General features: G+C 43.3%; 1 protein-coding gene across 1 annotated transcript in view; it reads right to left on the bottom strand.

Annotated features, from left to right (window-relative positions):
- Positions 1 to 22904, bottom strand: part of cd2ap (CD2-associated protein) — a 253762-nt gene extending 230858 nt beyond the window's left edge. Inside the window, exon 1 of the mRNA XM_063034875.1 lies at positions 22614 to 22904. Coding sequence (XP_062890945.1) covers positions 22614 to 22617 — 4 coding nt within the window. The 5' untranslated portion in view covers positions 22618 to 22904. The remainder of the gene's footprint in view (positions 1 to 22613) is intronic.
- Positions 22905 to 23686: the final 782 nt, after the last annotated feature.

Raw genomic sequence — 23686 nt, 5'->3', positions numbered from 1 at the left:
TACTGCGCAGGTCTGTCGGCAGAAGATTCCACTCCCTTGTTGATCTTGGGTAGAGGACGGCTTCATGCATGTGTTGTTTAATTAATTGTCTACGTTAATAGCTTGTTTGGAGTTAAACTTCTCCACTGTTTTGCTGACTTTGTAGTCGTTTGTAACTCACAGAAACAGCTCGACTTCATTGTCTGTCTAAACGAAGAAGTTCGGTCTGCTTCTCCCAGCAGAGGTTTTCTTTGTATTCCTCGAAGACATTGTTGAAAACTTTTTCTCGCTGTTGTTGTTGGTACTCTAGTTTTTGACCAATGGAAATAGCACAATACCGCCGCAGAAATGTAAATATTATACCGTTCCCTCCTCACTTGTTTTCTGTAGATGTGTTTGCGCATGCCCAGTAGGAGTAGATTTGCCCAAATATCCGTTTTAATATGGACAGAGATATTTTGAAAAATGCCTAATGTGAACGCCTGTCGTTTTTACTCGAAACTGGCGTTTTCAAAATTATCCAGTCTAGTATGGATGTAGCTTTAGACTCCTCTACCCTAAAGTAGAGCCTGCAACAATCCAATCTTACCCATGCAACAATATCGGCTGGAAGAAAGTATGTCAGGCACACATCCGTGAAAGGAAAGAAATTGTTAACATTTTGGGTCAAAACCCCCACATCTTTTCTATACTCCTCACGATTTTACAAACTTCTCATCAGATTACCTTGCCTTTCTAAATGTCTCTCAAATCCTCTCCAGTAACTTTCCCACCACTGATGTAAGCGTTTCTTTCCAGAAGGCACAACATGAACTACACTCCAGTCTTCCAGCACCTCACCCATGTATAAAAATGATATAAAAAAAATCTTTGTCAGAATCCCATTTCTTCCCTAGCTTCACACAATATCCAACAATACACAATCAAGCCTTGATGATTTAAGCACCTTTTTTGCACTTTAAAGACCATGAACACCTCTGTTTTCATACTATCACTGTTTTGCCTGAATTCCATTACTTTCACGACCTACTCTATAGTAAATACCTACAAGATACCTGGCATTCTTCAAAGTTCCAGGCCCGTATTCATGTGGGGAGGGGGGAAGGGGTGTGTCTCATTGAAAACTACCTAATCTTGAAAGGACTAGACAAGGTGGATGAGGAGAGCATGTTTCCTATGGTAGGGACCAGAACCAGAAGGCACGGCCTCAAAATTAAAGGGTGGCCTTTTGGAACAGAGGTGAGGAGGAAGTTTTTTAGCCACAGACTGCGATGGAGACAAAGTCTGTGGATACATTTAAGGCTGAAGTTGATAGTTTCCTGATTGGTCAGGGCATCAAAGAATATGGCAAAAAGGCAGGTGTTGCGGTTGAGTGGGATCTGGGATCAGCCATGATGGAAAGGTGGAGCAGATTCAATGGGCTGAATGGCCTAATTCTACTATGTCTTCTGGATAGATTCATTTAAGAATTCACATCTCCAGTGGCTCAACAGAGATGACCTTAAGATGATCAATTCTCTCCCCCAAATTACCATTTATCTCCTGATATAGAATCTCTTGCAATGTTCATTGATCTTACCTGTCAAGAATATCTCCTCTTTTTGCCCTCCTGATTTTCTTGATAAGTTTACCTGGCATGTCCTTTTTCTTGGCTATAGCTCCTCAGCAGTCCGACCATCCTTGACCTTCACTCTAACAGGAATGTTCTGGCCCTGAACTCTCCCAATCACACTTCTAAAAGCTTCCCATTTGCCAGAGTCAGTGTTGCACTGTAGAACAGCTCCTCCAGGTGCAGAACCAAGACTTCATTCAGCCTCTCAGTGTAAAGGATTCCTTGCCACGATCAAAAGAAAGCAGGAATGTTCACCCTTCCTTAATTTTGATGTATGTATTGTGGCAGACCGCACTCGTGGGACTCGAACCGCCATCGGGAGCTGTGGGCAGACACGCGGTAGCGCATTTGGAACTACCCGCCCAGGGCAGACCTTCCAGGGACAGTCTGATGTCACGTCTGCCCCGTGGGTCACAGGGGCCCATAGGAGGGGAGATTTAAGCACGCGATTTTGAATCAGTAAAGGCGTTCTGAGCTCAGCTCTCTCTGCCTCCGTGCGTTTCTTTAGTAGTGCGACTACAGCATATAGATCTCCACAGCCAGTCTGATTTTAAATGCATTTACATAGTCTATACTGATTTTCTGAGTGAACCTGCTGCAATTTGAATTGCTTGACCAGATCTATTGCACTTCGTACTGTTCTGGCGATCATTAAATGTACAAGTTCTGACAAATTACAACAGGCCCAGATCCAAGGACACAGGATAAAGGGAAATGTGACGTGTTTAATCATAAATCAAACACAATTTTACTGAGAGGTTAAAAAGTAATTCAGGATAAAATTGCCTGCCACTTTGTACGTGTAATCTGATTTTACACAAAGATGCTCCACATACCTGATGCAGCATGTCACTGCCATGAAGCACTTAATACCCAGAAGTCATGAAATAATCCCAATAAATCCAGGTTCTTTCTGTCTACATGTTAAGGGGGAAAAAAAATGCAGTCATGTTTAACTTCAACTACATATTCAGAATCCCAAAGTAGAACTTAAAGCCATCACTTCCTGAATCAGGCAGCCTCTTAAAACCAAAACTTCATCCCTCCTCAAAACAACATTACACAACTAAAGTTACTCAAATCTTCATTCAAATTGCTGGTCAATTATGAGGTCAACTGGCTCTAACATTTGGTGCTTTCATATGTACTGGCTCAAAGACACCAGCCTCACCCTGCTCAAACCTCAGCCTGCCAGTGAATAATTTAGTCAAAAAATTTAACAACAACTTGGTCTTATTTTGTGGATCAACTACAGCATCAAATGCTGGGAAGTAAACAACTGCATGCAGGATGCCTTCTCTCATGACACAACTCAATTCTTAAACAAAAATGCTACTGAAACTAAACCTGTAAGCAATGTGTATTTCCAGTAAGCAACAAAACCAAAGCAGCTGAAAATCTCCCTAGCATTTTATTTGATTTTTGTTACATACAAAATGCTGGAGGAACTCAGCTGGTCAAGCAGCATCTCTGGAAAAGAATGAACAGTCAACATTTGGGGCCCAGACCCTCAATCATGACTGGAAAGGAAGGGAGAGAAAGCCAGAATAGAAAGGGGAAGGAGTACAAACTGGATGATAGGTGAAGCCAGATGGGTGTTGGGGGAGGGGGGTATTAAGTGAGAAGCTGTGAGGTGATAGGTGGAAAAGATAAGGAGCCAAAGAAGAAATCTAATAGACAAAGGAATTCAAAGTAAATATCACCATATACTACCTGGAGATTCATGTTCTTGTGTGCATTCATAGTAAATACAAAGAAACCAATAGACTCAATGAAACAGAGACAAGCCAACAACCAATGGGCGAAAGACAACAAACTGTGTGGATACAAAAAGAGGAAAAAATAGTAAGTTAACAAGTATTGAGAACACAAGTTAGTCCATAAAAGTGAGCCCATAGGCTGTGGAATCAGTTCAGTGAGGCTCCTGTACCTGCTTCCTTATGGCAACAGAGAGAAGGGAACATGGCCTGGATGGTGAAAATCGTGGAGGACAGATGCTTTCCTGCGACTGCGCTCCTTATACATGTGCTCAATAGTGGGGAGGGCTTTACCCACGATGAACTGGGCTGTCTCCACTACTTTTAATAGGTTTTTCCATTCAATGCCATTGGTATTCCCACACCAGACCATGATGTAACCAGTATAATTTCCAAAGAACATCTAAAGCAGCTTGTCAAAATTTTAGATGACATGCTGAATCTGCGCAAACTAAGTAGAGATGCTGCCGCATCTTCTTTGTAATGGCATTTATGCGTTGCACCCACGACCGACCCTTTGAAATGATAACACCGAGGAATTTAAAGCAGCTGACCCTCTCCCCCTCTGAGGACCAGCTCATGGACCTCAGCTTTCCTCCTCCTGAAGTCAATAATCAGCTCCTGGGTCTTGCTGACATTGTGTAAGTGGTGGTTCTTGTGGCACCATTCAGACAGATTTTCAATCTCCCTCCTACTTGCTGATTCATAACTACCCTTGATTCAGCCCACAACAGTGGTGTGTCAGCAAACACAAATGAGTGCATAGGAGAAAGGAAAGGGGGGGGGGTTACCAGAGGAAGGTGGGGAGAAGAGGGAGCCAGAGCGGGCAATGGAAGAGGGAAAGGGGAGGGGGGCAAAAAAATGACCAGAAGTTAGAAAAGAACCAATGTTCATGTCATCAGGTTGGAGGCTTCACAGACAAAATACGAAGTGTTATTTTTACAACCTGAGAGTCCTGCCTTTGACCACAAGGGCAAAAAAGGCCTGGGTGTAACATAGCAAGGCTGCTCCTCATCAGCAAAGGCACTGAATCACACAGTGGAGCTGGGGCTCACACAAAACATCCACAACTAAAACGGAAAATTCACTGACACCCGCTTTCAAAATTGTAAATGCAATCTACTTGCAAAGTAAACAGCTTAAACCTATGATATACAGGAAAGCAGGAATATCAAGAGCCAAGTTTAAATCACAATCTCTGAAGTGTTTTCTGCTGTGACTGTCAACAAATTAGTATTTCAAACTTTAGCTCTGAATGGTAGAAAGTCTTAATTGTTGTAATGGGGATCAATATGCGAATTATTGACCGTGAGAAATGATGAAGTAAGAGAGTAATTATTATCCCACCCGTTCCAAATCTAAAAAGGTTAAGAAACCACCTTTTTACAATAGTAAAACATACAACATTGTAATTAACATTTTAATCAACAGGAATAGACTTTAAAGCAAACTATGAACAAGTCTTTTAAAGCCATGTGAAAATCCACTTAAATCCAAAAGGAACACAGATCAACTGTACCGGATATGAAATTGCTGTCAAATACTCTGTCATAAGCAAAGAATTGCAAAAACAGCTTACTTCCTATATTAAATGTGGAATCTAATGTCTTGATGTTCCAATTAAATAGTTTATCATTTCAAGATTTTACTTTGTCATCTATTCATAAATAAAATAACAGCATAAAATAAAGACTTTATGAAGTTCAAAGTCAGTTCAAAAATCAAAAGACACATGAATCAGAGCATCTGGGCTTTGCAGCTGAAAACACAGTAAATGAAGGGTTAAAATGCCAATTCAACTCTCTACTTTAGTTAGCATTAAGAATCTTTCAGACAAGACTGAACAAAGGACCCAGTGCCTCTTTAGTGGATGCAATACATCCCATGCCACTTTTCCGGGTGGGACAGGTGTCTTCACAATTCTCTTATCTGCAAAGATATTTATTTTTTTTGGGGGGGGGGGAAGAGGGGAAGAAGAGAATCTTAAATGCAAAATGCCAACCACATTATATCATTGAGTGAAAAAGCTCTGAGAGGTTCCACCCTAAGTTATAAATAGCACGAAAGGTGCAAGTCTGCTCAGGCTTTATTCAGCAAGAATAAAAAGAATGTGTCTTAACTTTAGAAAAAAACAAGTTCAGGTTTCTGTTCCAAAGCTTCAAATTCATCTCTTCAAAAGTGTGCTCGCAGCTCTATGAAGAATTGATAGCCAAAGAAACACACGGAGCGTATCAAGGTCAGCAGAAACAGGGGGCACAAGCAACTCCAATGCAGAGAGATTTAGCAGCTGGTATGATGGAGAATCTCTAAACTTATTGGGATAGTTTGTTGTGGTTCATGTTACATGTGCTTCTGGTTACACTTTTTTTAAGAATTGTTATATTGCACAATTTTGAGTGAGGCGCTTCAGTGCAGACTGGCTCTGCAGCCTGCAGACAAGGGACAAACCCAGAGCTAAATCGAACTGAACCAAACTGAGCATTCCATTTCCAGAACTCTACAGTTTGATGTTTAAGATTCTGCGTCATCGGCTTGTCATTTTTTTTAAACCAATTGCGTATCTTCTTTGCGTGTTGGGTTTCGATGTTTTCTTTGAATGGGTTTTTGATTCATGGCTGTCTGCAGGAAGACAAATCTCAAGGTTGTATACTGCATACATACTTTGACAAAAAATGCACTCTGAATCTTTGAAGATTGAAGTTTAGACAGCTAATAAACACAAGGAAAAATAGCGGAAATCTGCAAGTAAGACATTTGGTTTAAAAGAATGGACACACAAGAGATTAAAAAAAAAATCCGCTAAAGGAGTTAGTATCTGTGGAGGCAGAGGGTTGATCAAAATTTCCAAGAGGACTCTAATTTATTCCACGGATCACCAAAGATTAGTGCAAGTAACATACAACAAGAAAATAAACCAAATAGATTTGACATTGCAGAGTAAACATACTATAAAGCTACAGGATAATAGAAAGAGAAATACTGGTGTACTTTATGAAAGAAACAGAAATACACCACGAGTCAGACACACCAGCTTTGCTATTGAGATTATGGTTCATATTTTACCTCAGTTCCACTAAATTGCCCTAAAACCTTGTCCCTTGATATCCAAAAGTTCTATGGATCTCTATTCTATGAAGATGGCACCATTAAGTGGCAACAGTTTGCATGCAGCTCTGATGGGAAACATCAAGTACTCCCATTTAGGACCACTACATCTGAAATCCAGTCACAGCCATGGAAACTTCAGTAAACAGCATCCTTTAAAGACGTTTTTTTAAAAAAATCTATCGATACTCAAAAATCGATGAACCTCGGACAGCAGTCGGGTCACGAGTGAAAGTTCCCTTGAAGAAAATGGAAGCAGGGACACTGTGCTGGTTTACAGAAATGACTGAAATGCAGAGGTCCTAAATTTCCACTCCCGACCATCCTGCTGGCGAATGAACAGCCTCTGGTAAATAAAACTGAAGACCTCAGAGCAAGATTGCTGTACCAGAGGGACATCAGGTTCTGCTGCGTACTTTGCATCATAGAAATGTGGCTACCCCGCCCCCCGCCCCCCCCCCACCATTTCGAACACAGCACTGCTGCTCGATGGCTTCACTACTCAAAGACAGGATTGCGCAGTTTCTTAAAGGCAGAGCAGGTAGAGTAAGTTTTACGATTAAATCATCATGATGCACAAATGTGGCAGTTGTCTCAGTTCTGCACACCCAACCTGGAACATCCAATGGTTATATGTCATCCATTTTATCTGCAGAGGGAGTTTTCCACCATTATCTGTATTTTCCACCTATGTCAATGTCAGGCATGCACTGGAGGAGCTGAGCAACAAAATCAGGAGACATGGAACTGCATGCACTGATGCTTTCCCTATCATTGCTGGAGATTTCAACCAGGCCAGCCTGAGGAAGTCTCTGAACAACTACCACCAACATATCACCTGTAAGTCCGATCATCTGGCTGTACTTCTACTCCCAGCGTATCTGCAGTCTTGGTAAAGACCAAGAAGGTACAGTCAAGGGAGGCGAAACAGCACTGCTTTGATTCAGTGGACTGGACAATATTCAGCAATTCATCTTCGAGTCTGAATGAAGATTCCACAGTTGTCACTGGCCTTCAAGACCTGTCTGGATAAGTGTGCGTGCCTTCGAGAACATTCCGGATACACCAAAACCAAAAGCTGTGGATGAACCAGCATGTTCGTAATGAGCTGAGGGCTAGATCTGTGGCATTGAAGACTGGTGATCCAGAACTAAACAAGAAGTCCAGTACAATCTACAGAAGGCTATTTTCAGGGCTAAAAAACAATTCCAATTGAGGTTAGATTAGATTAGATTTAGAGGCAGAATCGGATCCACGTCAGCTCTGGAAGGTTTTGCAGGCCATTACTTCTTACAAAGCAAAATCTAACATGAATGGCTTCAATCCCAGATGAGCTCAATGCCTTTCAAGTACACTTTGAAAGTGAGAATAAAACTACACCTCTGCAAATCCCCACAGCATCCGGTGACCCCATGATCTCTGTCTCAGAAGCCAACATCAGAACATCCTTCAAAAGGGGAACCTTTGGAAGGCATCAGGCCCTGATGGTGTACCTGGTAGGACTCTGAAAACGTGTGCAAACCATCTGTCCGGAGTATTCAAGGACATCTTAAATCTCTCGCTGCTGCAGTCAGGGATTCCTACTGCTTCAAAAGGACAATCATGCCAGTGCTCGAGAAGAGCAGTGTCAGCTGCCTCTACAACTATCACCCTGTGACACTCACGTATACTGTGATTAAGAGCTTTGTGCGGTTGGTCATGCCCATGGCTAGAATCAATTGCGTAAGCAAGGACCTGGATTCACTGCAAGTTGTCTATCGTCACAATACTGTGGATGCAATCTCAATGGCTCTCCACTCAGCCTTGGATCACCGGGACAATAGTAACACATCCTTCAGGACACTATACATTGCAGCTGAGTGTTCAAAAATCATACCTTCAGTATTAAATAACAAGCTCCAAAACCTGGCCCTCTGCAACTGGATCCTTGATTTCTTCATAGGGAAATCAAAAAATAACATTTCCTCCCTGACACAGCTCAAGGATGTGTGCTTAGCCACTGCTTTGCCTTCTCTACACCCATGACCGTGTGGCTAGACACAGCTCAAATGCCATTTATAAATATGCTGACAGAATTTCAGATGGTGACAAGGGGGCACCCAGGAGCAGGACAGATCAGCTTGTCGAGTGGTGACGCAGCAACAACCTTGCACTCAACATCAATAAGACCAAGGAACTGATTGTTGGCTTCAGAAAGGGGAAGCTGAGGAACACTCAGTCCTCATCGAGGGATCAGAAGTGGAAAGGGTGAACAGTTTCAAGTTCCTGTGGTGTCAATATCTCCAAGGATCTATTCTGGGCCCAACACACTGATGCAATTACAAAGAAGGCATAATAGCGGCTATATTTCATTAGGAGCTTGAGAACTGGTACAAAGACACACAGATTTCTACAGATATACCGTGGCGAGCATTCTAACTGATCGCTTCACCACCTGATCTGCTAGGGCCACTGCATAGGAGCAGAACATAGAACATAAGAAATAGGAGCAGGAGTAGGCAATCCGGCTTATTGAACCTGCCCCGCCATTCAGTAAGATCATGGCTGATCTATCCATAAGCTCTGCTCCATCTACCTGCCTTTTCCCCCATAACCCTTAATTCCCCTATGTAAAAATCTATCTAACTGCATCTTAAATATATTTAGTGAAGAAGCCTCAACTACTTCCCTAGGCAGAGAATTCTACAGATTCACTGCTCTCTGGGAAAAACAGGTTCTCCTCATCTCCATCCTAAATCTTCTCCCCTGAATCTTGAGGCAATGTCCCCTAGTTCAAGTCTCACCTACCAAAGGATACAACTTTCCTACTTCTATCTCATCTGTCCCTTTCAAAATTTTGTATGTTTCTATAAGATCCCCTCTCATTCTTCTGAATTCCAGAAAATATAGAAACATAGAAAATAGGTGCAGGAGTAGGCCATTCGGCCCTTCGAGCCTGCACCACCATTTATTATGATCATGGCTGATCATCCAACTCAGAACCCTGCACCAGCCTTCCCTCCATACCCCCTGATCCCCGTAGCCACAAGGGCCATATCTATCTCCCTCTTAAATATAGCCAATGAACTGGCCTCAACTGTTTCCTGTGGCAGAGAATTCCACAGATTCACCACTCTCTGTGTGAAGAAGTTTTTCCTAATCTCGGTCCTAAAAGGCTTCCCCTTTATCCGCAAACTGTGACCCCTCGTTCTGGACTTCCCCAACATCGGGAACAATCTTCCTGCATCTAGCCTGTCCAATCCCTTTAGGATTTTATACGTTTCAATCAGATCCCCCCTCAATCTTCTAAATTCCAAAGAGTACAAGCCCAGTTCATCCAGTCTTTCTTCATATGAAAGTCCTGCCATCCCAGGAATCAATCTGGTGAACCTTCTTTGTACTCCCTCTATGGCAAGGATGTCTTTCCTCAGATTAGGGGACCAAAACTGCACACAATACTCCAGGTGTGGTCTCACTAAGGCCTTGTACAACTGCAGTAGTACCTCCCTGCTCCTGTACTCGAATCCTCTCGCTATAAATGCCAGCATACCATTTGCCTTTTTCACCGCCTCCTGTACCTGCATGCCCACTTTCAATGACTGGTGTATAATGACACCCAGGTCTCGTTGCACCTCCCCTTTTCCTAATCGGCCACCATTCAGATAATAATCTGTTTTCCTATTTTTGCCACCAAAGTGGATAACTTCACATTTATCCACATTAAATTGCATCTGCCATGAATTTGCCCACTCACCCAACCTATCCAAGTCACCCTGCATCCTCTTAGCATCCTCCTCACTGCTAACACTGCCGCCCAGCTTCATGTCATCCGCAAACTTGGAGATGCTGCATTTAATTCCCTCATCCAAGTCATTAATATATATTGTAAACAACTGGGGTCCCAGCACTGAGCCTTGCGGTACCCCACTAGTCACCGCCTGCCATTCTGAAAAGGTCCCGTTTATTCCCACTCTTTGCTTCCTGTCTGCTAACCAATTCTCTATCCACATCAATACCTTACCCCCAATACCGTGTGCTTTAAGTTTGCACACTAATCTCCTGTGTGGGACCTTGTCAAAAGCCTTTTGAAAATCCAAATATACCACATCCACCGGTTCTCCCCTATCCACTCTACTAGTTACATCCTCAAAAAATTCTATGAGATACGTCAGACATGATTTTCCTTTCACAAATCCATGCTGACTTTGTCCGATCATTTCACCGCTTTCCAAATGTACTGTTATCACATCTTTGATAACTGACTCCAGCAGTTTCCCCACCACCGACGTTAGGCTAACCGGTCTATAATTCCCCGGTTTCTCTCTCCCTCCTTTTTTAAAAAGTGGGGTTACATTAGCCACCCTCCAATCCTCAGGAACTAGTCCAGAATCTAACAAGTTTTGAAAAATTATCACTAATGCATCCACTATTTCTTGGGCTACTTCCTTAAGCACTCTGGGATGCAGACCATCTGGCCCTGGGGATTTATCTGCCTTTAATCCCTTCAATTTACCTAACACCACTTCCCTACTAACATGTATTTCACTCAGTTCCTCCATCTCACTGGACCCTCTGTCCCCTACTATTTCTGCAAGATTATTTATGTTCTCCTTAGTGAAGACAGAACCAAAGTAGTTATTCAATTGGTCTGCCATGTCCTTGCTCCCCATAATCAATTCACCTGTTTCTGTCTGTAGGGGACCTACATTTGTCTTTACCAGTCTTTTCCTTTTTACATATCTATAAAAGCTTTTACAGTCAGTTTTTATGTTCCCTGCCAGTTTTCTCTCAATCTTTTTTCCCCTTCCTAATTAAGCCCTTTGTCCTCCTCTGCTGAACTCTGAATTTCTCCCAGTCCTCAGGTGAGCCACTTTTTCTGGCTAATTTGTATGCTACTTCTTTGGAATTGATACTATCACTAATTTCTTTTGTCAGCTACGGGTGCACTACCTTCCTTGATTTATTCTTTTGTCAAACTGGGATGAACAATTGTTGTAGTTCATCCATGCAATCTTTAAATGCTTGCCATTGCATATCCACCGTCAATCCTTTAAGTGTCATTTGCCAGTCTATCTCAGCTAATTCACGTCTCATACCTTCAAAGTTACCCCTCTTTAAGTTCAGAACCTTTGTTTCTGAATTAACTATGTCACTCTCCATCTTATTGAAGAATTCCACCTTACTATGGTCACTCTTACCCAAGGGGCCTCTCACGACAAGATCGCTAATTAACCCTTCCTCATTGCTCAAAACCCAGTCTGGAATAGCCTGCTCTCTAGTTGGTTCCTCGACATGTTGGTTCAAAAAACCATCCCGCATACATTCCAAGAAATCCTCTTCCTCAGCACCTTTACCAATTTGGTTCACCCAATCTACATGTAGATTGAAGTCACCCATTATAACTGCTGTTCCTTTATTGTACACATTTCTAATTTTCTGTTTAATACCATCTCCGACCTCACTACTACTGTTAGGTGGCCTGTACACAACTCCCACCAGCGTTTTCTGCCCCTTAGTGTTATGCAGCTCTATCCATATCGATTCCACATCTTCCCGGCTTATGTCCTTCCTTTCTATTGCGTTACTCTCCTCTTTAACCAGCAACACCACCCCACCTCCTTTTCTTTCATGTCTATCCCTCCTGAGTAGTCCCAGGCAACTCAAGCTCTCCTCATAGGTTAACCCGTTCATCTCTGGAATCAACCTGGTGAACCTCCTCTGCACTGCCTCCAAAGCCAGTATATCCTTCCTCAAGTATGGAGACCAGAACTGCACACAGTACTCCAGGTGTGGCCTCACCTGTACCTTGTATAGTTGCAGCATAACCTCCCCACTATTGAATTCAATCCCTCTAGCAATGAAGGCCAACATTCCAATTGCCTTCTTAATAACCTGTTGTACCTGCAAGCCAACTTTTTGCAATTCATGAACAAGCACTCTCAAGTCCCTCTACACAACAGCATGCTGCAACCTTTCACCGTTTAAATAATAATCTGCTCTTCTATTATTAAATAATAATCTGCTCTTCTATTATTCCTTCCAAAGTGAATGATCTCACATTTACCAACGTTGTATTACATCTGCCAGACCTTGGCCCACTCACTTAACCTATCCATATCCCTCTGCAGACTTTCCACATCCACTGTACAATTTGTTCTTCCACTCAGTTTATTGTCATCATCAAATTTTGCTATGCTACACTCAGTCCCCTCTTCCAAATCATCAATGTAAATGGTAAACAGCTGTGGGCCCAGCACCAACCCCCATGGCACCCCACTCACAACCAACTGCCAACCAGAGAAACACCCATTTATACCAACTTTGTCTTCTATTGGTTAACCAATCCACTATTCATGCCAATACACTTCCTCCGACTCCATGCATCCATATATTATTTAAGTCTCGTGTGCAGCACCTTATCGAACGCCTTCTGGAAATCCAAGTATACCACATCCACCTGTTCCCCTCTATCCACTGCGCTCATTATGTCCTCAAAGAACTCCAGTATGTTTGTCAAACCGGACCTGCCCTTTCTGAATCCATGCTGCGTCTGTCTAATGGAACCACTCCTTTCTAAATGTTTTGCTATTTCTTCCTTAATGACAGCTTCAAGCATTTTCCTAACTACAGATGTTAAGCTAACTGGCCTATAATTGCCCGTCTTTTGCCTACATCCTTTTTTAAAAAGTGGCATGACATTTGCTGTCTTCCAATCTGCCAGGACATGCCCAGTCTGGAGAATTTTGTTAAGTGATTACCAATGCGTCTACTATAACCTCCGCCAATTCCCTCAGCACCCTGGGATGCATCCCATCAGGACCAGGGGACTTATCTACCTTCAGGCCCTCTAGTTTGCTCATCACTATCTCTTTAGTGACAGTGATTTTATCCAGGTTCTCACCTCCCAATTCACCCATAACATCATTCTTTGGCATATTAGACGTATCCTCCACCGTGAAGACCGACACAAAATAGTCGTTCAATGCCTGAGCCATTTCCTTATTACCCAATATTAATTTCCCCTTCTCGTCTTCCAAGGGACCTACACTGACTTTACTCACCCTCTTCCACTTTATAAAAACTTTTGCTATCTGTTTTTATATTTTGTGCTAATTTACTTTCATACTCTATCTTCCTTTATTTCTTGTTTAGTTGTTCTCTGTTGCTTTTTTTAAGTTTTCCCAATCCTCCAGTCTCCCACTACTCTGCAACTTAGTATCAAATTAAAAACTCATATACAATCTTTTATTTCTTTAGTTATCCAAGGCTGGCACTCCCCACACTTACTATCCTTACTTTTGAGGGAAATATACTTCTGTTGAGCACTGAAAAAGCTGGGGAAAGTTGTAAACTCAACCAACTGCATCATGGGCACTCACCTCCCCAGCATCCAGGACACCTTCAAAAGGTGATGCCTCAAAAGGGCATCATCCATCATTAAGGAGACCTCCCCGCAACCCCTGCCCCCCCCCATCACCCAGGACATGCCCTCTTCTCATTGCTATCTCTATATGAGAGCTTGAAGCCACACACTCAATGTTTCAGGAACAGCTTCTTCCCCTCTGCCACCAGATTTCTAGATGGACAATGACCTCATGAACACTACCTCAGTATTTGTGCACTACCCATTTAATTTTCTTTTTATATATACACGTATCATAATTTATAGTTTTTAGTATTATGTGTTGCACGTTACTGCTGCCACAGAACTAATTTCACGATATGTGCCAATGATATCAAACCGGATTCTGCCTTACAAAGACCGCGAGACTAAATCTCCACAACCCCCTTGGACAGAGGGTGATGAAGTTTCACTATCTTCCAGATGAAGTAATTTCATTTCACCACCTTAACTACCCTTCTGATGATTTTGAGCATACTCCTGGCTCTGGGCACTCCTGCCAGGGAATACATGAGCCCTGCATCTATCCTGCCAATTGTGTCTGCTTTGTTGAGGTTACCCCTCATTCCTCTAAACTTGAAGATAGGCCCAGTCTGCTAACCTCTTCAAAAACACAAACGCCAAACAGCACCCATTCAAGGAATCAGTCTGGTGAATCAAATCTTTTTAAGTATATCCATCCTGGGTAAGAGAAACCAGACTTGTACACAATATTCCAGGTGCAGTCTCACCAGGGCCCCATATAACCGCAGACAAAGCAAATGCAGCACACAATTGTGCACGACATGAGACAACCAAAACTTGCCTAACTGAAGCTTTGAAGTCTGAATAAGGAAAGAAATATATAATATGCAGCAAGTCAAAAGGGAACAACAAAGCGGGCAGCAGCAGGAAAAACAACATAAAGACAAGTTTGAACACTTCTTGAGTACAATATGCTACATGATGGTGGAAGAAAGAAGCAGATTTACATATCAGAATAAAATCAACCAAGAAGAAAATTCAAAGCAAAGAAGGTCGGAAGGAATTTAATTTCTATTGTTCAATAAAAAAGTTTAAACACTTTAGAGTCTATTTGAACTGTCAAGAAAATGTAAACCTTAGTGAAATGTTTTGGTCCATTGATTCAAAGGTAGATAGTTCCTAGATGCATTTCAACAAAATTCACCACAGACTTTAGTCACTGAATACAAAAGGATTACTAATTAAGAGAGCAAAGTAGATATCTAAGAACAAACATGCATCAGCAAGAATAATAGTATTAATTATGTATGAAGCAGAGTTAGATCACAATAACTGGAAAGATTAGTAAAGAATGAGGTTTATAAACAAGTTTTAAATTGCAAATAAAAATCAAAGCAACTGAAATCTCATTAGACTAACATTTAAATGTGATTTCATGGGTGAGAAAGTTACAAAATCTGTCAGCTAAATCTCAGAAGTGAAGTGATAAATAGCCAAAATAACTCAGCTTTTATATCATCAAGAAATGAATCATCTTGGACTCTGAGAACTATTGATCTTTTATATCCAATGGACTGCAGGACCTTGAATTAATGTCTCATCTGAAGTACACGTACTGTACTACAGCACTCACTGGTCTACGATGAAGAATCCATCAACTATTATTATACACAAACCTCTGGAGCAAAGCTTGAAGCATAATGAATCAGAAGCTTATGTGGTGTTATATCTGGTAGTACAAATCAAAGAACCACACTAGAGGAATTCAGAGAAAACACAAGTCTTGGTAATCCTCAAGAACAAATTTTCTCTATGTATATCAAAGCCAATAACAAATACAGAGCCTTCAGCAGAGAGGTTGACACCCTGACACAATGGTGCCAGGATAACAACCTCTCCCTCAATGTCCAAAAAAAAAATTTCGGATCTCCCCCTCCCCCTCTCAAACCTCTATCTCTTCTTTCAATTAGTCCTGACGAAGGGTCTCGGCCCAAAACATCGACTATACCTCTTCCAATAGATGCTGCCAAACCTGCTGCATTCCACCAGCATTTTGTGTGTGCTGCTTGAACCTCCAGCATCTGCAGATTTCCTCGTGTTTGCGTTTTTAAACAAAACAACTGATTTTGGATTACGGGAAGAACGGTGACAGGCTCGGCCCGATCAACGCCAAAGGGTCTGCAGTTGAGAGGGTAAGTGGTTTTTGGTTCCGCGGTATACACATCATTGATAATCTCACCTGGACTGTCCACACCGGCTTTATGGCAAAAAAAAACACAACAGTGTCTCTTCTACCTCAGAAGACTGAAGAGGTTCGGCATGGGCCCCCAAATCCTCAAGACCTTCAACAGGGGCACCAGTGAAAGCAGACTGACAGGCTGCATCACCGCCTGGTACATGAACCACACCAACAACCTCGGTCGCTGGGCACTGCAGAGAGTGGTACAAATAACCCAGTACATTTGTGGATGTGAACTTCCATCCATTGAGGACTTCTTTTGCAGCAGGTGCAGAAAGAAGACCTGGTAGATCATTGGGGACACCAGTCACCCCAACCAGTAACTGTTTCAGCTGCTTCTATCTGGCAAATGCTACTGTAGCATTAAAGCCAGGACCAGCAGGCTACGGGACAGCTTCCTTCTACAAGCTATTAGACTTTTAAATTCACATCTCTGTACATTGCAACGGAGTCATAACAAAGATTTTTTACTCCTTCACATTGTGGAATAGATGTGAGATTTAAATAAATGCTATTCTGTTCTACAATGCACTGACTTATTGGCCCCTCCATTAAAAAAGGAAGATATAAGATACAAAACATGTATAAGATGATGAGGGGCATTGATCATGTGGATAGTCAGAGGATTTTTCCCAGGGCTGAAATGGCTAACACGAGAGGACACAGTTTTAAGATGTCAGTTGTAAATTGTTGTTGTTTTTTTAAGGCAGAGTGGTGAGTGTGTGGAATGGGCTGCCAGCAACAGTGGTGGAGACGGATACAACAGAGTCCTTTAAGAGACTCTTGGATAGGTAGAAGGAGCTTAGAAAAATAGAGGGCTATGGGTAACCCGAGGTAATTTCTAAAGCAGGTACATGTTCGGCACAGCATTGTGGGCCGAAGGGCTTGTATTGCGCTGTAGGTTTTCTGCATTTCTATAAATGGTGCCATCTCTAACTACTTTGCTCCCATGTCAAAAATGATGGAACAAGGGACACAATCAGACCAGCCTTAACTGAAGGCAACACACATAAAAAACTCTAGAAAGAGGTACAGTCGACGTTTCGGGCTGAGACCCTTCGTCAGGACTAACTGAAAGAAGAGCTAGTAAGAGATTTGAAAGTGGGAGGGGGAGGGGGAGGGATGGAGCCAAGAGCTGGACAGTTGATTGGCAAAAGGGATATGAGAGGATCATGGGACAGGAGGCCTAGGGAGAAAGAAAGGTGGGGGGGGGGGAGCCCAGAGGATTGGCAAGGAGTATAGTGAGAGGGACAGAGGGAGAAAAAGGAGAGAGGGGGGAAAATAAATAAATAACAGATGGGGTACGTATGGGAGGTGGGGCATTAACGGAAGTTAGAGAAGTCAATGTTCATGCCATCAGGTTGGAGGCTACCAAGACAGAATATAAGGTGTTGTTCCTCCAACCTGAGTGTGGCTTCATCTTTACAGTAGAGGAGGCCGTGGATAGACATATCAGAATGGGAATGGGACATGGAATTAAAATGTGTGGCCACTGGGAGATCCTGCCTTCTCTGGCAGACAGAGCATAGGTGTTCAGCGAAACAGTCTCCCAGTCTGTGTCAAGTCTCGCCAATATATAGAAAGCCGCATCCGGAACACCGGACACAGTATATCACCCCAGCCGACTCACGGGTGAAGTGTCGCCTCAACTGGAAGGACTGTCTGGGGCCCTGAATGGTTGTGAGGGAGAAAGTGTAAGGACATGTGTAGCACTTATTTCACTTACAAGGATAAGTGCCGGGAGGGAGATCGGTGGGAAGGGATTGGGGGGACGAATGGACAAGGTAGTCGCGTAGGGAGCGATCCCTGTGGAAAGCTGGGGGGGGGGGGAGGGAAAGATGTGCTTAGTGGTGGCATCTCCAGAGGTGGCGGAAGTTATGGAGAATTATATGTTGGACCCGGAGGCTGGTGGAGTGGTAGGTGAGGACAAGGGGAACCCTATTCCTAGTGGGGTGGCAGGAGGATGGGGTGAGAGCAGATGTGCGTGAAATGGGAGAGATGCGTTTGAGAGCAGAGTTGATGGTAGAGGAAGGGAAGCCCCTTTCTTTAAAAAAGGACATCTCCTTCGTCCTGGAATGAAAAGCCTCATCCTGAGAGCAGATGCGGCAGAGAGAGAGGAATTGCGAGAAGAGGATAGCATTTTGCAAGAGACGGTGGGAAGAGGAATAGTCCAGGTAGCTGTGATAGTCCATAGGCTTATAGTAGACATCAGTAGATAAGTTGTCTCCAGAGATAAGAGACAGAAAGATCAAGAAAGGGGAGGGAGGAGTCAGAAATGGACCAGGTAAACTTGAGGGCAGGGTCAAAGTTGGAGGCAAAGTTAATGAAGTCAATGAGATCAGCCTGCATGCAGGAAGCAGCGCCAATGCAGTCGTCATGTAGCAAAGGAAAAGTGGGAGACAGATACCAGTATCGGCTTGGAACATGGATTGTTCCACAAAAAGGCAGGCATAGCTGGGACCCATATGGGTGCCCATGGCTAGACCTTTAGTTTGGAGGAAGTGGGAGGAGCCAAAGGAGAAATTATTAAGAGTTGGGACTAATTCCGCTAGATGGAACAGAGTGGTGGTAGAGGGGAACTAGTTAGGTCTGGAATCCAAAAAGAAGCGGAGAGCTTTGAGACCCTCCTGGTGGAAGTATATAGGGACTGGACATTCATGGTGAAAATAAAGCGGTGGGGGCCAGGGAGCTTAAAACCATCAAAAAAATTCAGAGCATGAGAAGTGTCATGAACATAGGTAGGAAGGGATTGAACGAGCTGGGATAAAACAGTGTCGAGGTATGCAGAAATGAGTTCGGTGGGCTGAGACAAAGGGTCTACCTGGACAGGCAGATTTGCGGATCTTAGGTAGGAGGCAGAAATGGGAAGTGCGGGGTGTGGGACTATAATGTTGGTAGCATTGGATGGGAGATCCCCTGAGCGGATAAAGTTGGTGATGGTGTGGGAGACAATAACCTGGTGCTCCTTAGTGGGGTCACGATCAAGGGGTACATAAGAGGAGGTATCCGCGAGTTGAACACCTATGCTCTGTCTGCCAGAGAAAGCAGGATCTCCCAGTAGCCACACATTTTAATTCCACGTCCCATTCCCATTCTGATATGTCTATCCATGGCCTCCTCTACCATCAAGATGAAGCCACACTCAGGTTGGAGGGACAACACCTTATATTCCGTCTGGGTAGCCTCCAACCTGATGGCATGAACATCGACTTCTCTAACTTCCGCTAATGCCCCACCTCCCCCTCGTACCCCATCTGTTATTTATTTTTTCCCCTTTCTCCTTTTTCTCCCTCTGTCCCTCTCACTATACTCCTTGCCCATTCTCTGGGCTTCCCCCTTCCTTTCTCCCTTGGCCTCCCGTCCCATGATCCTCTCATATCCCTTTTGCCAATCAACTTTCCAGCTCTTAGCTCCATCCCTCCCCCTCCTGTCTTCTCCTATCATTTCGGATCTCCCCCTCTCAAATCTCTTACCATCTCTTCTTTCAGTTAGTCCTGACGAAGGGTCTTGGCCCGAAACATCGACTGTACCTCTTCCTATAGATGCTGCCTGGCCTGCTGCGCTCACTAGCAATTTTTATGTGTGTTGCTTGAAATTCCAGCATCTGCTGATTTCCTCGTGTTTGAGCCTTAACTGAAAGGTTTCTTTATACTTCAAAGAAAGAAATTAGTTTTTAAATTAGTCAAATACTGAATATGCAAGACAACTTTCGAATGTATATCCCTTAATATTGGATTACTTTCTACAAATGTTGTGAATACTGAGGGAGTTGCAACGCTAATTGAAACAACTTGAACATCAAATTGAGCCACCCACCTTTTGTTTGGTCTCAGAGCAACTTATCTTTTTGAAGCATTTAATCTTGGAAAAATTATCAGGGTCAAACAAATGTACAATCACCCAGCAACATGGGGAGGAGAAAAATGAATCAGTACATTTCTTGCAAAAAGTTGTCACATCATAAACACTACCTTCCAAAATGCAATCTGAAATGGGACATCATTTTATGGTACAGTGAAGTCACACATCAATCCACCCGTAATATGCACAAGACGACAAAAGGGACAGCTTTGAAGTACATCATCTTTTGTCCTTTAGTACTCTCAAATGGATAAAATGCTAATTGGCCTGATCCCATAATAAACAGAGGTCAACAATGTAACAGCAAGCATAATTTAACAGTTAACCCCATCCAATCAAAACAGCAATTTCATAACTAGAATTCCATCACAACATTCACTTTCATTTGGGTTGTGGAATGCGCTCGGATAGAGATCGTGCTCGGTATTCAGTGTTGGAGGGCTGAAGTTTTTGGATGACTCAGAGTCGGACTGTGCTTGGGCATGGCAGGGAGAGTTTTCTTCCTTCTCCCGTCTACGTGAGATGTGTGACATTCGAGAGACTTTGAACTTTTTTTTACTGTGCCATGGCCTGTTCTTCATCAAGTTATGGTATTGTTGCACTGTTGTAACTATATGTTATAATTATGTGGTTTCTGTTAGTTTCTCAGTCTTGGTCTGTCCTGTGTTTCTGTGATATCACACCAGGGGAATATTGTATCATTTCTTAATGCATGCATTACTAAATGACAATAAAAGATGACTGCATGTCCTCATAATCTAATCTAATTTGGTTAAAATCATTCTGTTCTAGCTTTCTAGTAGCTAAATATTGCAAGTTATATGCCTAAAACTTAGTCTTCATTAGTTATGAATGCATCTTTCTTGTGGTAATCATCCATGTCCTTAAGCTAATCTTCTTCCAGATTCCAATCATTTTGTGCCTTTAATTCTTCACAACTACCAACATTCAGAGAAACTTCTATTCTTCCATCTTTACACTTCTGTTCTCCAGCAGGTACACAAAAACTTACCATCCACTAGTATTTTGATCTACACAGGCATTGCTTTTCTCTTTCCTTCCTTCTACTTGGTGTCCATCTCTATCCAAAGCCCTGAAGCCCCTTTAAACATCTTTTAACATGCAAGAAGAAAATAAAGGAATTTATATAATCTAATCAGCAGATTAAAGCCCAACATTAAGGACAAGTCAGCATCATCTATCATTAACTGATATTCCTGAGAAGCTGCTGGAACTTGATACTCTCAGAATGTTTACACATGCCTAAACAAACACTTGAAAACAGTGAATTTAAAATCACAAACATGAGGAAATCTGCAGATGCTGGAAATTCAAGCAACACACATCAAAGTTGCTGGTGAACGCAGCAGGCCAGGCAGCATCTCTAGGAAGAGGTACAGTCGACGTTTCAGGCCAAGACCCTTCGTCAGGACTAACTGAAAGTAAAGCTAGTAAGAGATTTGAAAGTGGGAGGGGGAGATCCAAAATGATAGGAGAAGACAGGAGGGGGAGGGAGGGAGCCAAGAGCTGGACAGTTCATTGGCAAAAGGGATATGAGAGGATCACTGCACAAGAGGCCTAGGGAGAAAGGGGGAGGGGGAAGCCCAAAGGATGGGCAAGGGGTATAATGAGAGGGACAGAGGGAGATAAAGGAGAGAGAGAAAAAGAATGTGTGTATATAAATAAATAAATAACGGATAGGTACTAGGGGTAGGTGAGGCATTAGCGAAAGTTTGAGAAGTCAATGTTCATGCCATCAGATTGGAGGCTACCCAGATGGAATATAAGGTGTTGTTCCTTGTGTGCTGGAAAATAGGATCAGCATAGCCAGGTATTTGATGGCTAGTGTGGGCACGTGTTGAATGGCCGGTTTTCCTGCTGTCAAAACTTAGTGATATTGAAAAGTTGTCAATATAAAAATTAAGTATTCAACCACATTTCATTTGGTGGGACCATTCGTTTATTGCAAGTTTAGAGCTGCATAGATGCAAGCATGTCATACTCATTAAATGGTTCAACCAGAACAAGGAATTATTTGGCCATTCTCTTCTACAATGACTCAACAGTGGCGCAGCCTAGAACAACTACTTATCAAAGTAGATCATTAACAGGGAAACTCCATTATTACGACAGCATACAATACATGAATTGAAGGTTATATAAAAGTTAGATTCGAGCAGGTTAATGAGCAAAGTAAGTAAATTCCACCGGAAACCCGTTCACTTCATTCCCTACTTAGCCAAGCCTTTCCCCTTCCCCCAACAGGACTCCACCGCCCCGTCTTCATTTGAACTATTCGTCCAAACGTTGCGGCCGCCTCCTGCAGGAGTTCGGCGACACCTCCAGCGCCGCTGAAAGTGGATGGGGGGGTGGGGGAAGTCCTGGAGCAGACAGGGAGTTTTTTTTAAAGCAGCTGGAAAAGTAGCCCGAATAGAAGTAGTAGGGCAGAGTTGCGTCGCGTTGAGTTAGCTGTTAGGAGAGAGGCGGGCGAGGTGCAGCAGGCTGTGAATAATTGAGCGGCGCGACTGTGGGGTGGACCGCTGCTCCCATTACCTGGGAAAGCAGGTCGGGCATCACCTTGCGCGCGCACGGCTCGCACCCACGGGCCAGCGTTGTCCCAGCTGCAGGCTCGCGCTGCGAGTCCCCGGGAGCTCACCCCTCAACCCCCCCCCCACGCGCCCCGTGACCTCGCACCCTCGGGTGCCGTGCCCTCACCCATGGCTGATGGCGGTGCTCCGCTCCACTCGTTCTTCCCGTCTCGCTATCCGCAGGCGGCGCTATCCATTCGTTGAGGTGGGAGGGGGAAATGGGGGAAACGTATCCAGCTGCAAACCGCTGCCGCACGGTTCGGAGCGATCAGCGCAGAGGATTTAACAACGGTCCCAGCATCGGCCCTGCGCCACCCGCGACCCCTTCACTACAGTCCGAGCTGGGACGAAAGAGGGGAAAGGGGACGGAGGTGGCAGTGGGTGGGAGTGATTTTCTCGCTCCTCCTCTTTCTTCCTCTGTTGCCCGCCCGCTTGAGTGGCAATGGAGAGATTGACAGTAGCAGGCGCCAGCCACAGGCTGACGGATTCCGGCCGATAGAGTTGTTTTGCAAGGGACTTGAGGAGAAGTGGGGGGAAGCAGCGTGAGAAGGAAGCAGCCGACGTTAGTCTCCAGTTGTTTTCCTTCAGTCGCTTGTGAAGTCTGCTTTGTTTGCGTTTTATTGATCGCGCATAAAAAAAACTTTACAATGATACCATGATAAACGTTGATCTAAGACATTAACTTTATTAAGTAGGCTAACGATGCCACGCATAGTGTTAGCAATTCCGGATACGGCTTTTAATCGAGTTTTTAATGGGCAATATATCTCCGAAATCAAATTGCAAAACTTTTCTATTTGCATACTACTCTCAAGTAATTTGCATAATTGCAGTGAGCTGCAGCGCCTGGGAGCAATTTAGTGACGCGAAGGCTATAATTGAGACCCAAATTATGCCATCATGTGGTTTTGTTTGCAAATACAGAATAAAGATTTGCGAAACAATTTTCTGTAAACACAGTGGCGCATTCAAAAACGCCCATGGATTTTAAAGATCGTTCAGAAAGGTGTAATTAAAACAAACTGCAACGCACGAAAGCACAGACGGTGCTAAGAAGTAATATAATTCGCTTCTCATAAAAATTACACTTGCAAATAACTTGAGGGGTTTATGTATCTTCATGATACATACGATGAACTTACAAAAATAACTAAAATAAAGCCACCAAAAATTCAACAAGATAATGATTGAGTGTGATCT

The sequence above is a fragment of the Mobula hypostoma genome, chromosome 2 (assembly GCF_963921235.1).
Source record: "Mobula hypostoma chromosome 2, sMobHyp1.1, whole genome shotgun sequence".
Classification (NCBI taxonomy): Eukaryota; Metazoa; Chordata; class Chondrichthyes; order Myliobatiformes; family Myliobatidae; genus Mobula; species Mobula hypostoma.
Note: the sequence above shows the minus strand (reverse complement) of the source record. Positions and strands in the feature narration are given on the sequence as shown.